General features: G+C 42.1%; 1 protein-coding gene across 1 annotated transcript in view; it reads right to left on the reverse strand.

Annotated features, from left to right (window-relative positions):
• The window catches only part of SKAP2 (src kinase associated phosphoprotein 2), a 339,596-nt gene that overhangs the window by 38,996 nt on the left and 283,881 nt on the right, over window positions 1–16,719 (reverse strand). The window contains exon 11 of the mRNA XM_077268802.1: window positions 8,269–8,378. Coding sequence (XP_077124917.1) covers window positions 8,269–8,378 — 110 coding nt within the window. The remainder of the gene's footprint in view (window positions 1–8,268; window positions 8,379–16,719) is intronic.

The following is a 16,719-nucleotide window of genomic DNA, read 5'->3' on the forward strand; positions in this document are numbered from 1 at the left end:
AAACATATGCACCACTTCTGTATTTATCACCCACTCTGGGTTTTGGCTTACAAATGCTGATGTAAAAAATTCAACATGTGCATGTGGCCTAAGTCTCCATTGACTGCTATGGGGAGATTAACAGACCATGCATGTTACAGGCTATAAAAGTAAATACAGACATAAATATACTAAATATGAGCTTGATTAAGTCTCTCTATATAATGGTTATAACAATATTGGGGAATACCTCTCCCTATTAGTAAGCTGTCAGTAAAATATTACACCACCCCAGAGCTTTCCTTAAAGATAATTTTCTTCTTGTCCAGACATACGCATGCAGATGAGTGCGTATAAATAACGCATTACTGTCTATGGGAACACATTGGTACGCATGGATATGCGCATGGATGCGTTCGATGTGCATGCGTACTTCAGACTGAACATGTCCAGGAACTGGTTTCAGCCACTACAAAAACCAAGCCGTATAAAAAGGGTCTGGACACTGTAATTCCAGTACTCTCAAGACTCTTGAAGTGATCACAACACTCTGGATTTCATGTAAAGACTCTGGATGTGAGTATAGAAGCTATGAAAATGTCTGTCTGTCTCTTTCACTGCAGTCTGTACTCTGTCTCTTTACAGCCAGGCATTGCAGCAGTCCTGAAGTTATCATCCGCAGGCCGGATATTACCAGCAAGCGAACATTTCTTTCCCGACACAGCAACAAAGCCAAGGACAGCATCAGTGGGCAAAGATGCCAGCACCGAACTATCCTATTGTGTTCCCCCATTTCCTTATAGATTGTAAGCTTGCGAGCAGGGACCTCACCCCTAATGTCACTGTTTAAATTGTTTTAACTTGTATTGAATTTATTGTCTGTACATGTCCCCGCTTAATTGTAATGTGCTGCGGAATATGTTGGCGCTATTTAAATAAAAATTATTATATTATTATTAATATTATTATCATCCACCAACAACGCTGGACATTATGGCTGTTCCCCCAGTTCACAGCTACACTATGCTCCAGAGTGTAGCACCCCTGCAGCATGCAGCATCCACCACGCTGCCGAGTGCAGCACCCCTGCAGCATGCAGCATCCACCATGCTGCTGAGTGCAGCACCCCTGCAGCATCCACCACGCTGCCCAGTCCAGCACCACGCCAGCATGCAGCATCCACCATGCTACCCAGTCCAGCACAACGCCAGCATGCAGCATCCACCATGCTACCCAGTCCAGCACAATGCCAGCAAACTGCTACAGAAGCCACAACTCCCACTCAGCTAAGCAAGAAACGCAGAGGTACCTACAAAAAACAGACTCCCACTAGTGACTCTGCTCAGCACAGGAAAATGAAGACCGGAGCAAAAAATGTGGGCCAAAATTGGACCAACCACCTCCACCCTCATCTCCCAATGTGTCTCTATTGTCAAATATGTCACTATCCTCCCTTGTGTCTCTCCCTTCCAATTTGTCTATCCCTTCCTAAGATTCTACTTCTAATGTGTCGTCTACTCCCAATGTGTCCAGTTCCATCCCTGATCCAACCCTGCAATTTATTTCCCCTTCCCCTGTAACCCCTTTATCATCGACTACCACACAATCATCATAGCTCAACACCCCCAAGGTCCACAATATCTCACCGTCAGACAGACCCCGAACATAAACCCAATTGTTGGTTAATGGAAAATAAACAGTTGTTTGTTGTTGGTAAATACAATTTTTATTTTGTTTGCACAATCCCTGTGTTTTCTTTGTCTCTTTATGTGAAAACACACACGTGTGTATTGTATTGATGAGTGAAGTAGTAACGGGTGTTTCACTGGAGGTGTTTTAGTAGTAAAGTCAGCAAACATTACAGGTACATTTACTTACAAGTGTATTAAACCATATCATCTTGCCATGCCATACATCCAATATCCGAAACAAAGTAAGCAGCAAAGTTATCCCTCATCTGGGCAACTTCCACTGTAGTCCTCAGAGGGTGATTACGGTAATCCTGCAAAGTGCTAGCAACAGTTTTGTCAAGTTCTAATTGTTGTCGCTCTTTTGCCAGGATGTAATTGTGCATAACAACACATGCTTTGACCACATCATCAATTTTCTCCATTTTTATATTGATATGTGTTCCCAAAATGCACCATTTAGATGCCAGCAAACCAAAGGCACACTCCACACTTCTTCGTGCCCTTGTCAGTCAGTAGTTGAAAATCCTTTTGGTGTGATTCAAGTCCCGACTCGAGTATGGTATTATGAGGTTGGCACACATCTGAAACGTCTCATCCTCAACCTCAACAAACGGCATTGGCGGTCGGAAGAGGTTCTGGCAATGTAAAATTTAAATTATTACCATACACACATTGGCCCATGTCAGAGTTTTTGAAAGTCTGTGAGTCATTTCCTCTTCCAAATGAGCCAATGTCAACAGCGACAAATCGACATTCAGCATCTGCGTTCGCCATGAGAACAATCGAAAAGTAGTTTTTGTAATTGAAATATTCGGATCCACTTCCAGCAGGTTTCATAATCTGAATGTGTTTGCCATCCACAGCCGCCACACAGTTTGGAAAATGACAAATTTCCTTGAATTTTGCAGCATTTTCCAGCCACAGTTCAGTTGTGGGTTGGGGAAGGAATTCTGCATGCAGAACGTCACAGAAAGCACGGCAGGTGTCTCCAACAATCCCAGAATGGGTGGACACTCCAAATCGGAATTTAAAATGTAGAGATGATAAGATCTCTCCGGTAGCCAGGAATCTGCCAAACAGAAAAAAATATAAGTACATGGGTTTTCTAACAATAAAACAAATGACATGTGTTTGTTTTTCAAAATGACGTACCTCAGAGTCACCAACAGACATTCCTCAGTAGGAATTGCTCAACGCAGTTGTGTGTCCTGCCTGGTGATAGATACTCGGAGACCTTGCAGCAAGTCATCGAAACTCTGTTCCGACATCCTCATGTAGTCGAAAAACTTCTCCGGGTTTCCATGCAGCTCGGTGTACAACGAGTGGTAGGCTCCACGGCTTTCTCAGACTTCAACGATGGGGTGTTGTCAGTAGCGATGACGAAGTCTTCTCCGGCTTTCTCTTCTTCTTTCTTCTTCACAAGCCACAGCAAAGGCAAAAGGCAATTTCAATGCCAAATCCAGATTACGATAGAAGCTCTCCATGCCAAGATCCATCTTGAAGCTGGATACAGCAGCAAAAGATGAGGATTTCATCTGTGTAGGGTCTATATACAGAATCCCCATGAGACATGCCCATTGTGTTTGGCTTTTCTCAAGGAAATTCTCCTGGAACAACATTTGCCGCATACCAAAATTCATGAAAATTTTGAACGCATGCGCAGAAACAATGCAAACGCATGCACACGCAGCTTTTTTTTGCGTCATGCATAAGCTGATGTGGATAAAAATGAAGCATAACCATGAGTTATCCAAATCCATATAAAGTGTCGTTTAAAGTTTGCAACAAGCCACCTGAGAGACACACCAAACATGTGGAAGAAGGTGCTCTGGACAGATGAAACCAAAATCAAACTTTTTGCCAACAATGCCAAATGATATGTTTGTCGTAAAGGCAACACAGCTCATCACCCTGAACACACCATCCCCACTGTCAAACATGGTGGTGGCAGCATCATGGTTTGGGCCTGCTTTTCTTTAGCAGGGACAGGGAAGATGGTTAAAATTGATGGGAAGATGGATGGAGCCAAATATAGGACCATTCTTGAAGAAAACCTGTTGGAGTCTGCAAAAGACCTGAGACTGGGACGGAGATTTGTCTTCCAACAAGACAATGCTCCCAAACATAAAGCAAAATCTACAATGGAATGGTTCACAAATAAACGTATCCAGGTGTTGGCCAAGTCAAAGTCCAGACCTCAATCCAATCAAGAATCTGTGGAAAGAGCTGAAAACTGCTGTTCACAAACGATCTCCATCAAACCTCACTTGCTCGAGTTGTTTGACAAGGAAGAATGGGCAAGAATTTCAGTCTCTTGATGTACAAAACTGATAGAGACATACCCCAAGCGACTTGCAGCTGTAATCGCTGCAAAAGGCGGAGCAAAAAAGTATTAAGTTAAAGGGGCCGAATAATATTGCACACCCCACTTTTCAGTTTTTGAATTTCCACAAAAATGTAAAATAACCAATAAATTTCATTTAACTTCACAATTGTGTTCCACTTGTTGTTGATTCTTCACCAAAAATTTACATTTGGTATCTTTATGTTTGAAGAATGATATGTGGGAAAAGGTTGAAAAGTTCCAGGGGGCCGAATACTTTCACTAGGCATTGTACAATTCCCGCTACACATTCCGGTGTCTGTCCCCCGGCGTTCTGCTTCTCTGCATTGTGAGCGCCGGCCGGCCGGAAAGCGAGCACAGCGGTGACGTCACCGCTGTGCTTTCCGGCTGGCGCTCACACAGTGAAGAGAAGCAGAACGCCGGGGGACAGACACCGGAATGTAAGTATGTACTGTTTTTTTTTTTTTTACTTTTACGCTGGTAACCACGGTAAACATCGGGTTACTAAGCGCGGCCCTGCGCTTAGTAACCCGATGTTTACCCTGGTTACCCGGGGACCTCGGCATCGTTGGTCGCTGGAGAGCTGACTGTGTGACAGCTCCCCAGCGACCACACAACCACTTACCAACGATCACGGCCAGGTCGTATCGCTGGTCGTGATCGTTGGTAAATCGTTTAGTGTGACAGTACCCTTAGGGTGGAGACCTCCATGCTTTGTGAGGAGCTTTTGTGTCTTCACATCTGCAGCTTCCATCTCTTCTTTAGGCCAGCACACTATTCCAGCAGGGTATCTGATAACTGTCAGGGCATATGTATTGATGGCACAGATTTTATTCTTCCCCTTGAGCCGGCTCTTCAGGACCTGTCTTACCCTTTGATGGTATTTGCATGTTGCTGCTTTCCTTGCCAAGTCTCATCATGGTTACCGTATCCCTGTGGGATGCCAAGGTACTTATAGCATGACTGTACATCTGCTATGTGCCCTGCTGGTAATTCCACTCCATCAGTCTTGACTACCTTGCCTCTCTTTATTACCAACCGGCCGCACTTCTCCAGTCCAAAGGACAACCTGATGTCTTCACCCGTTCGTTTTTTCACATACAGCTTGATGTCATCCATGTAGAGGAGTGTGTGATGGTGTTTCCACTCTTGAACTTGTACCCATAGCCAGACTCTAATTATCTGACTGAGGGGTTCAAGCCTATGCAGAACAGCAATGGAGACAGTGCATCACCTTGGTATATGCCGCATTTGATGGTCATTTGTGCTAGTTGTCTTGAGTTGACTTCCAATGTTGTTCTCCATAGCCCCATTGAGTTTCTGAGGAAGGTTCTTAATTTCCTGTTGACATTGTAGAGAGCCAATCATTCACAGATCCATGTGTGTGGCATTGAGTCATAGGCTTTCCTGTAGTCAATCCATGCTGTGCTGAGATTGGTCTATCTGGATCTTGAGTCTTGAACGACTGCTCTATCTACTAGGAGCTGATGCTTAGAGCCTCTGGTGTTGGTCCCAATGCCTTTCTGAACTGTATTCATGTTCTCCTGACAGGAGTTTTCATGTTGTTGTAAGGCAGGTTATTGGGCGGTAGTTGGATGGAACTGTTCCTTTGTGAGGGTCCTTCATGATCAGCACTGTTCTTCCTTTTGTTAGCCAAGCTCGGTGGTGGCCTGCTTCTAGCAGTTGGTTCATCTGCTTTGCCATGCGTTCATGTACCGCTGTTAATTTCTTTAGCCAGTAGGTGTGGATCATGCCTGGTCCAGGTGCTGTCCAGCTCTTCATGTTCTTGACCCGCTGTTGGATGTTTGCTTCTGAACTGGTGACTGGCTCTTGCTCTAGGTGGTTGCTGTGTTTCATTGTCAGATCTTGCAGCCACATTGCACTGGCGTTGTGCGTTTTTCCTTCTCCCATATGTTCCTCCAGTATTGTTCAGTCTCTGCTATTGTTGGAGTTGCTACCTTTGTGCTGTTACTCTGTAGTTGGGAGTACACCTTGGATGGTTCTTTGGAGAACAAAGCATTTATGTTCTTGGTCTCTGCTTCTCTAGTGTATCTCCCTAGTCTTGCAGAGAGTGCTGCTGTGAACCTTTGTTTAGCAGTCTCTAGGGCTCCAGTTGGGGTCAGGCATTTGTACTTGTCCAGCTTGGTCTTATTCTTGATCTTTACACCCTTCTGTATTTCTGTTAGTTGGCTGACTTCCCTTCGTGCCACCTTGTTCTTTGCCTCCAGTCTTCTTCCCCAAGGGGGGCATGTACTTCTGTTGTTCTTGCTGGTTGCATAGCCAAGCATTTCCATGATAGCTGAGGTAGTAGTATAGATCAGTCTATTAGTTTGAGTTATGGTGGTGGTAGGGTTTGATGCAAGTGATCTATTGTCATCTTCTAGTATACTGTCTGGTGGTGCTTCTTTGCTGAGCCTGGAAGTGCCCACAGTCTAAAAGATTGTTGATTGGCTGTGCTGCAACTTTTCAACAAACTTTATTAGGCATCTGAACATGAACAATAAACCAAACATCCTGATGTTTGGGGTTCGGTACTGGACACTAAGTGTCCAGTATGAACCCCGAACTTTACAGTTTGGGTTCGCTCATCTCTAGTGGTAAACCATAAACACACTTTTCTCCTGAACCTAAAGGCACTCATACACCTTATATTACTGTCAGCCAAACACTCAATCGGCCGACATCTATCTTTCACGATTCTCCCACACACATGCACACTTACCTTGAATGAGCGTGCATTTTTTTACAATGGGGATAGTGGAGTAAGTAGCTGCCAGACACCTCTGGATGGTCATTGAAATTCAGCAAACCCAATCTTTCTCTCCCCTGACATAGAACTATAGAATCATAGAATGTTAGAGTTGAAAGGGACCTCCAGGGTCATCGTGTCCAACCCCCTGCTGATAGAAGGATTCACTGAACCATCTCAGACAGATGTCTTTCCAGCCTGTGGGATGCCAAGGTACTTGTAGCATGTCTGTACATCTGCTATGTGCCCTATGTGATCATGAATAACCGACGTGTTGGACCTCCAATTCCCTCTATTAAATAATTCTAATAAAAATATATTTGGTATTGCCGCATCCATAAAAGTATATCAAAATATTGAATTAAATAACCTGATTGGAATACGATGTATCAAGAAAATAAATTGAAATGCCACAATTTCTTTTTTCGGGGGGGGGGGGGGGGGGGAGGGGCACTGTGCTTTCATAAAAAAAATTTAAACTTTTTGTCTTCCCCAGAACAGTATCAATAAAAAATATCAGCTCGCCATGCAAAATACGAGTTTGCACAAAGCTCCATCAAAGGCAATAGAAAAATGTTACTGGTCTCCAAAAATAACGACAGGGAGCAATCTTTTTTTTTAATAAACATTTGAATTTTTTTCATCATTTAAATATAAAAAAGATGTTTGGGATCGCCATAATTGTACTGACTTGGAGAATCATGGTGTTAGGTCATTTTTAACATGCCATAAAAAACAAAACTTGAAAAACTATGGGAAAATGGCATTTTCTTTTTCACCATTTAACCTTACTTTGATTTTTTTTCTGTTTCTCAGCATATTGTTTGTTAAAATGAATGGTGAAATTAAAAACAACCACTCGTCCTACAAGAAACAAACCCTCATACAGCTATGATGACAGAAATATAAAAAAAAAGTTATAGCTCTTGGAAGATGGGGAGGAAAAAACAAAAGCATAAGAAATGAAAAATTGCCAGGGCTCAGAGGGGTTAATATACATAACATAACATCAGCTTACATTGCAGATATCACCATAAAATGCTGAGTATTATAAACCCATCAAGACATTACAGAGGCTTCCTGGAGATAGGAACTGTGTGTAGTACAGTGATCCTAGTTGACCTTTCTTGTGGAAATAATTCCTAATCAAAATCATCTACTTTGAAAGGGAAGATGAAAATATTACATGTATAATCAGTAGGCAGTTAGGGCATCCGATACTTATTGTCCACTATAATGGCTCTTGCTGAATCTTAGCCAACGCCTTGTATGTATAAACATGCTTTTAAGTTGATTCCTGTTATTAAATGATGTTTTTAAATGTGATTGTATTATAATGACAACGTCATTTATTACTGAGTGTGAGGACAGTTTGTATGAGACATGTAGTGTTGGGATGCACATTCAGTATTACTGGAAGGGCCAAGAATACTTGTATGGATTTTGCCAAACAATTGAAGTCCCAACCTTGTTCTCAACATAGAAGTGCACATGTGAAAACTTACCCGGCTGAGAATATATATAACATCACCGTATTTAAAGGACAATTCATCTGGGTGATCCCCTGCGCAGTCATATAAGCCTCGATAGAAATTTGCATAGTCCGTCTCTTTACCTGTGTAAACAAACAAATAAATCATAAAATAGAGTTTTGACTGCTAAAAATAATATCAGAAACAAATTAAAAGTATTAGGGCGGAGTCACACTACCATAGAATACTAGCGAGTGCTATGTGAGAAAACATCGCATATCACTTGGCCCAGTGTTAATCTATGGGGCAGCTCACATCTCCGTTTATTTTCTCAGGCGTATTTTACGTGTGTGTAAAATCGCAGCATGCTGCCATTGTCACTGAGACTCGGCCAAGACTCGCCAATGCAAGCCTATGCGTGCGAGAAAAAAAATGCACAGCACTCGGCCCATGCGAGTGCTGTCCGATTTTTACGCACCGGTGTCCTTTAAAAAGCCTGCAATTCATGTGCCGCATACAGTAATATCACACTGACAGGTTAGAATAGAATTGACAGAATACACAGATATATAGATGTCAGTGACGCATAGATAGAGATAGATAGATAGATAGATAGATAGATAGATAGATAGATAGATAGATAGAAGAAAAGCTGGCAATTCATGTGCCACGTACTGTAAAATCACTGCATGACAGGTTAGAATAGAATAGATATATACACATAGAATACATAGATATATAGATGTCAGTGACACACCGACAGGATAGCAGAGATAGATTACATACAGTAAATACAAATAGAATAGGTAGATATATATCTGTCAGTGAAAAATGCAATTAGTGCAATGTGTGTGTGCAAATTACTGTACATGTATTTAATTAATAAAAGATTATTTTTCTTAAAAAAAATGGCGTGTGCTCCAGCGCAATTTTCGTAACCAGCAGAGGGAAAGCCAATGGCTGGGGGCCTATGTTTATAGCTTGGGAAGGGGGTGATACCCATGGAGCTTCCCAGGCTATTAATATCAGCTCACAACTGTATACTTAACCTTTACTGGATATTACTGGATAAAATGGGGGACCAATTCTGGCACTTAGCCTTGCTCTTCCAACTTTCACTGTAGCGGTGGCAAGTGGGGTGATAGTTGGAGGGGTTGAGGTCACCTTTGTATTGCCAGGTGACATTAAGCCCCGAGGTTAGTAATGGAAAGGCGTCAATAAGACGCCTCCATTACGAACCCCATAGTCATACTGTATGAAAATACAGACACCCAGAAAAAGTCCTTTAATTGAAAGAATGACACAGACTCCTTTAATAATCTTAATTAAACCATACTTACGACCTCGCCCATTCCCCCAATGCCCTTGTCATCTGCAAGGAAGTGTCATCTTGCAGGATCTGTCTGACGGCACAGCGAGCAGGAGAGCTTTCTCATTCTCACGGTACCATCAGATAGGTAATAGGAGTTCACAGAGAGACACTGAGAACACAGTAAGCAGTGTCTGCTGGATGACAGACTGTATGGAAAAAGAGGAATAACAAAAAAATAGTATTAAACAAATGAAGAGCAAAAACAGAAAATTGGCCGGTAATGAAGGGGTTTGAGTGGAGTCTAAAGAATTAACTTAAAAGTTGGCAAATGGGTAATTACTAAGAAAAAAAACCGAATCTTCCTGCCAAATATTTTGACAAGATACCATGTGTTTGACAATGGCAATCTGCATGTAAATTGCATCATTTCATTTTGATGGAAGCATAAACACAGTTGAGACTTTACCGCCAATCTAAGGTTGTTAGAAGATCTTTAAACAGCGGGCCCGGTGGATTCCATAGCACTTTATAACCCACATTTACATATCATTAGCAAGTTGTGTGCATAATGCATAGATCAGGAATAAATTAAACTGAAGTAACTTAGTATGCGAAAAACACTTTATAAACAGCTTTACAAAATGAGTGGTATTGATAACTGAACGCTCATAGAGAAAGTGAAACACTTAGCTATAAATCCTCAGGATTCCTCCATGTGAGAGAACGGTACCGATAAATTGCTAATTGCACAATGCCAAAGAAAACATGCAACTTACTCCAGAATTACTTCTAACGATAAGTCACTGACAAGCTCGACAAATTCTTAATCGAAGAGGAAGAATTTCATGATCTTGCAAAAATTGCGTTGCACCTTGTGGGTAATTAATTTCTGTTATATTCCCAACTGCAAGAGAAGCCGTGTAATATCTTCAGGATAGGGAGCTTCTCGCTAATGATGAGAGTCCTCGCAGCTTTCTACAGCTTCCAGTGATTTCATTATAGAGGTGATGACCTGCACTGTAGAAAGGCCGTCATCAGTGGAAATGTTGGTGGAGGTCCTAGTTGTCAATCTCCCATTGATTTAACACAGTTGGGAATTACTGGCGGAATGTTTCCTGCAGAAATATATGCTATTTGTCTGTCTATAATGTAATAAGTGTTCTTTATTTTAAGTATGATCCAGTAAATTCATTTTTTTAAGCCAAAAAATGCTTTAAAGAAAAAAAAAGAAATCTTTACTCTGGTGATCTCAGTTTACTTGCCTGCAGTTATTCAAGTGCCATCGGCCCATGTGACCATTGCAGTCATTCACTCGCCCCAGAGGTTTGAAGTTATTGAAACAGACATCACTGCTTGGTTTAGCGATTGATTGGCTGCATTGGTCACATGGGCAGGTGGCATTTACTCATCTACAGGTAAGTGGAAAGTGACCAACTATGACCATTGCTTTAGATGTGGGAGTTAAAAGTGATGTATAATATAAAGAGTTCTGAACTTTTACCTGAAATAACAAGAATAAGCTATTGTGCGTGTACATGAGAAATAACACTACTTCTGGTCATTAAATGACTTCTATCCTGCATATTTCCTGTACTTTTGCCCTCTGTGGACTATATTTTCAGTTTTCCGTTCTCTCTGACCTAGTGGGAGGAGACTAGCTGCTATGATGTCTCTGTCTATGGTTAGCACATGTTCAGAAATAGCTGAAGCATTAGACAACTGTAAGGGTGTGGAATGTACTGTCGCTTTCCTGCCCCTGAATACACCAATCGCATCATGTGAATAGTGTCATGCGTTTTTATACATATAATGTTTCATATGAAGTGTAGACTATGTCCTGCGGTTTCTAGTGTGTATTGTGATATAGACTGTGATCTAGTGTTAGGGCTGGCGGAACGCACCGAGTATATTTAGATATAATTATTGGTGTGTTCGCTTGGGGTCCATCGTGCAGGAGACAAACCTGCTGCTAGCAAATGGCGGCACAATATGGCAGTATAAGTGAACTCTGTTACTTCTCAGAGTCGCACAGAAGGGAAAACGCTGTGCCCTGTTAGTGTCACAGGGGAACACAGCTGCCTAACAGAGCAAAAGCAATCAGTGGTCAGGGAGTAGCAAGCACACAAACACCTCCTCTCTGGTGGAGCCAGAATTCCAATGGCTTTACGCCAGCCCTGAATTCACCACACAAAACTCCTCACCGGAGGTGCCGGTATTCTAGAGGCTTATTTCAGCCGGACCCTGACCACAAGCAGACAAGACCACTGAATAGCAAAAGCTCATGACATAAGCTGATCCTAGCTGATTTATAGCTGCAGCAACTTCAGGACCTTTCTAGAGCCCCAATGGGAGCTGCCACAGTACCTGAGCAACTTCAGGACCTTCCTAAAGGACCAATGGGAGCTGCTGCAGTACCTGAGCATGTGACCCCTGACCTCCAATGAGAGGTCTTACCTTGGGCATGCTCAGAAGGGGAAAAGCAGGACTTAGTCCCAGAGATATCTGCTTGCCGCTGACCAGTACTGGCTACAATGGCTGAGCCTAGAAAGGCAGCAGTAACCATCCGCACAGCATCAGGCTGAGCCAGAGCCAGACGCTAAGACCGACGTCTCCGCTGAGCAGGCTCCTCTGCGGCTGGAGAAGAATGGGAGACCGCAGCAGAGATGATTCGATACTCCCCCCTGTGCAGAGGCGGGAACTCAACCCCTAACATCTAGTAATATGCATAGTGTAAAGGTAATGCATAGTGCTGGTAGTGTACAGCATAGGACTACATAGGGTAAGACATAGATTAGGATTTAGGACATAAGATAGTGACATTAGGGTAAGATAGCGTATGATAGGCATTGTAAGTGACTATGCTTAGTGCATACTGTTAGAAGATACATAATGTTTGAGATCTGCCCAGCAAGATTCTGCAGGGACAGATGCAGTTAATATTTGGGACTAGCTCACAGTGGGAGGGACTAGAGCCAGGGAAACCAGACTTCTTCATGTTTGAAGGGAGATAAAGTTGGAGTTCATTGAGTAATGTGGCATGGTCAAGCTCAAGGTGCAGTGGACTGACAGCACAAGGAGTACAGATTGTTCTGGGCAGTATGAGACCTTACGAAATGCCCTATCGACATTCCTGCAATGTCGGATGCTCAAGGCTCAGGACAGATGCTATGGTAAGTGCCTCACCACATCCTTAAAGGAAGATAGATGTGGAACTACATGTGGCAAAGATAACTGTTCTCGGGTGTGCTGCTGATCTGTACTGGGAATCCCTCGGGCTGACAGGATCAGTATGCAAAAGGATAGTCCAGGTAGAACGGAAGGAAAACCTGGAAGTGTACTGTATGATGGAAACAAGAAACAGAGAGTGCTGTGCCTGATACTACGTGTTGCAATATGATGCATACGGATTGTTAAGTAAATGTCTTTGTCATGAAATAAACTGGGTGTCCCCTGATTCATGTGCGGCGGCTCCTGAAACTGGAGATGGCTGAGGCCTGCTACATGCGAGTGTGACACACACTGGGTCTGGGATACTATATTCCTGTAAAGTGGCAGGCACCTTACACAACAATTCTGAGCAGTGTAGCTGTGAATCCCGCTCTGGGATGAATTAATGTCACACTGCAGCAGATCTGCCTATTTTGTCTGCCTTTGCTTGTCTCTGACTCTGCTGTTTTTTCCTCCTCACCTTTGCCTACCAATAGAGTATAATCGGACACATAGCATGACGCTTCCTTGTGCTGGTAGTCCGTCTTACTTTAACCAAGCTCTTTTTTCCTTGTGGAGGTAGAGTTCAGGAGGTAGGTTGTAGGGGAAAAAGTAACTCATAAGAGGAGAAGGAAGCATATTTCTCTAATAATATAGATTGCCAAGTTTCTTATATTCGCTTGGACTATTGATTTAAAGAGATTATTTGTAAAGGCTAGAAATGCTATAAATGTTCTCTATGTTCAGGAGTGCACTGCTTCCTGGCCTACCGGCTTCCTGTTAGCCAGGGGGTGGTGCGTTACTTGAAGATTACAGTGTCACCTTAACTGCTTGACTCTCTGATGATGCAATCAGCGGCAGATGTACCTCTACAGCTACAGAGCAGCACTTGCCAGCATGTTCCCCTGGTCTAGAAAACCTTGGCAAAGAACTGTAAACTTTAGAATTAAAAATCCCTTTATTCTGGAAAATGGAGAGAATTTTTAATAAGAATTACCGTAAATTGAAAAGTTACTAGTTTTCATGAGCACTTAGCAATTTTAGCCATTTAATAAGTGGAGGCAACTTTTTAACCCACATCAATGCATAATTAAGGTAGTACACTCATTTTGTTATTGGATTATTTATTGCACATTTGCCACTTTTCCTAGTACATCCAGACTGCTCCCGGAAATAGGCAGACTTTCCAGAGTTCCAGAAGAGTTGACAAATGCCATGTGCACTACTGAAACCTCTTGGAAAGCAATTCTTCCAGAGAATTTCCTGTGTCTCACGTGGGGGACATCTCATCATTAGACGAAGCCTCTGTGCATATTTATTTATGTGTTAGAAAGCGATGAGGATAGGCTATGTTGTAGGGGTGTAGAGGGGCATGGCCTATGAAAAGCAAAAGGGGCACAGGGTTGGGAAAATTGGAAGCACAGACAACACCTCTTGGAAAGGCCTCAATAAAAATTGGTGGATACATTGTTTAGTTTTTCATGTTGGTCCATAAATATTTTGACATATTCAACAATTTTCTGCTTTGACATATATTATTGTGTGGCCCCCAATTAGCAATGCTAAAATATAATCAAAACTAGTCACAACAGTATTTGACTATTGCTTCTCAGTGTCTCAAGCAGTCTCGACAGAATGATCAAATGTTCGTTTGGCTTTTACTGGCTGCAACAAACTCTGGTTTAAGACAATAATTGGTGTTCTTTGTAAAGCAATTGCCAGATAAATTGAGATAAATATATAATTTGGCATGGTCATCAACCATCTCCATATCCTGGGTGGCGAGGCTTTTGTAGAAAAAAAGGTGACAAGACATTGTTTAGACAACTACAAAGCATAAAATATTTTATTTTTGATATATAGCGTGACTATCAAGCGAAACGCAATGATTGATAAAGTCTGAAGAATTCTTAGTAACCGGCACTGAATAAAAAGCAGAACTTGGAAGTGGTTTTCACACAATTTTGTAGACATTTTTAGTGCCTTGCAGTGGTGACACACAATGTGATGTGCTTACTTCCTTTCTGCAAAACACAAAGCGAGCCTATAAACTCATGGTAACCAGTTTGCGCTTTCCTGTGTGGGACCTGAAATCAGCCTTTTGTTTCCTGTCCACATGTCAGACGAGGGAAAGAATGAAAAGGAAGTTCCTGATCATGGTTTCCATGTCCACCCTTCTCCTGACAGCAGAAGAGAAGTGATGTATATGGCACGTACAGCTGAGAGGGTGACCCAGACTACATTTCCTTACAGGACACAGTTAAGATAGGGCCACCATGCTTTTGCTTTCATAGAGGTGCTAAGCCCTGATAAGAAATACATCTTCTGCTGTCCGGTGTTGTGTAACCTGTCTGTATTATTAAAAGCACAATACCCTTGAGTTCAGGAATACATATATTTAGGGAAGCTTCAAATGCCTCATTTGACATCTGATAACAGAAATATCATATATTTGTATAAGTTTCCAAGATAACGCTATTTTATCTAATAATATTCCACTCAGCCCTAATGAAGCTTACAATCTAATTTCCATAACTCATGCAATTTTATTAGATTTCAATAATTTAAAAACCAGTAAAGGTCAAGTTCATAAACAAGAGAAGTTGGGTAATAGGAGAGGTGCACCAGTATTGCACAAAAATAATATAGTCACTATGCTGAGCCCTGACATTTTATTTTTACATATAAGAAAAAAGTTACAACCTTTTCCCTATATGAGACATAGGGCAGGGGGACAGAAAACACTTCCAGGAAACGTGCTGACACCAATGTTTGGTGTCTACATAGATTCCTCTTTGGAGGTGCTGTCATCATTTCCCAGTTTCTGTCTCCCCAAATCGTCCAATGGAGATGAGTTTTGGGCAAAGAAAGAAGACTGGTGTTGTTCACTCTGACCTTAAAGAAGTCAGATGATTCATAGAGGCGTATGCTTTTTCATGAACCAGCGGCAGAAAAGTGATGTACACCTCCCCACAAATGCTGGGGCTGCCACCCCACACCCATGTTCTACTACCCACTCAGCTCCGCTCACTTTGTCAGAGCTGGGCAAAAATTGGATTGAGGACAGGGCTGCCACTAGGAATTTTGGGGCCCCATACTGGCAAAAGTTTTGGGGCCCCCTTGAGACTCCGCCCAGACTCCACCCCTTGAACTGTCCACAGTCAAAAGATTTTTAAAGCCACCACCACGACAAGGTTGGGCCCTACCCTACTCTAACCTACTAAACATTTGTTAAATATCCAATACAATTTAGGTATATTTTTATTTTTCAATTTTTAAAATGACCAATACCACATACAGGGGACAAATACCACCGCACCATGACCAGACACCATATTACCGCCACATAGTGACCAAATAATAGCACATACAAAGAACAAATACCACCACACCATGTCCAGACCACATATTACCACGATATGATAGTGACTGAATACCACAATACTGATCAGTAATAGAAAAAAACACAATACTAATATCCCCATAAGTGCCAGTATTCACAGGAGATCTGTACTTAGTATGCAGTGTCTGTGTACAGGTAATACAGTGATCACCGGTGACATTATACACAGGAGCTCTGTATATATATATATATATATATATATATATATATATTTATATATATATATATATATAGTGTATAATGTAAAGGTAATCCAGTGATCACTGGTGATATTGTACACAGGACCGCTGTATATAGTATACAGTGTATAGCATCAGTGTACAGGTAACACACTGACTCACCAGTGACGTCTCTAGATGAAGTCCATCATCTTTGCTTTTAATCTTCATCCAGCACATACCACCGTCACTTCATCCAGCCAGGGCTCGTTCTGCCGGAAATAACAGTTATCTAGAGCACCTCTTGCATAAAACATTACTTATTTTTTTCCCAAATTCTAAATTGCAACAGATGAAGAAAAAAAGTGACAGTGTTACTCTGCACAGTAACAGGACTGCCTCCC

This window comes from Ranitomeya variabilis, chromosome 6 (assembly GCF_051348905.1).
Source record: "Ranitomeya variabilis isolate aRanVar5 chromosome 6, aRanVar5.hap1, whole genome shotgun sequence".
Classification (NCBI taxonomy): Eukaryota; Metazoa; Chordata; class Amphibia; order Anura; family Dendrobatidae; genus Ranitomeya; species Ranitomeya variabilis.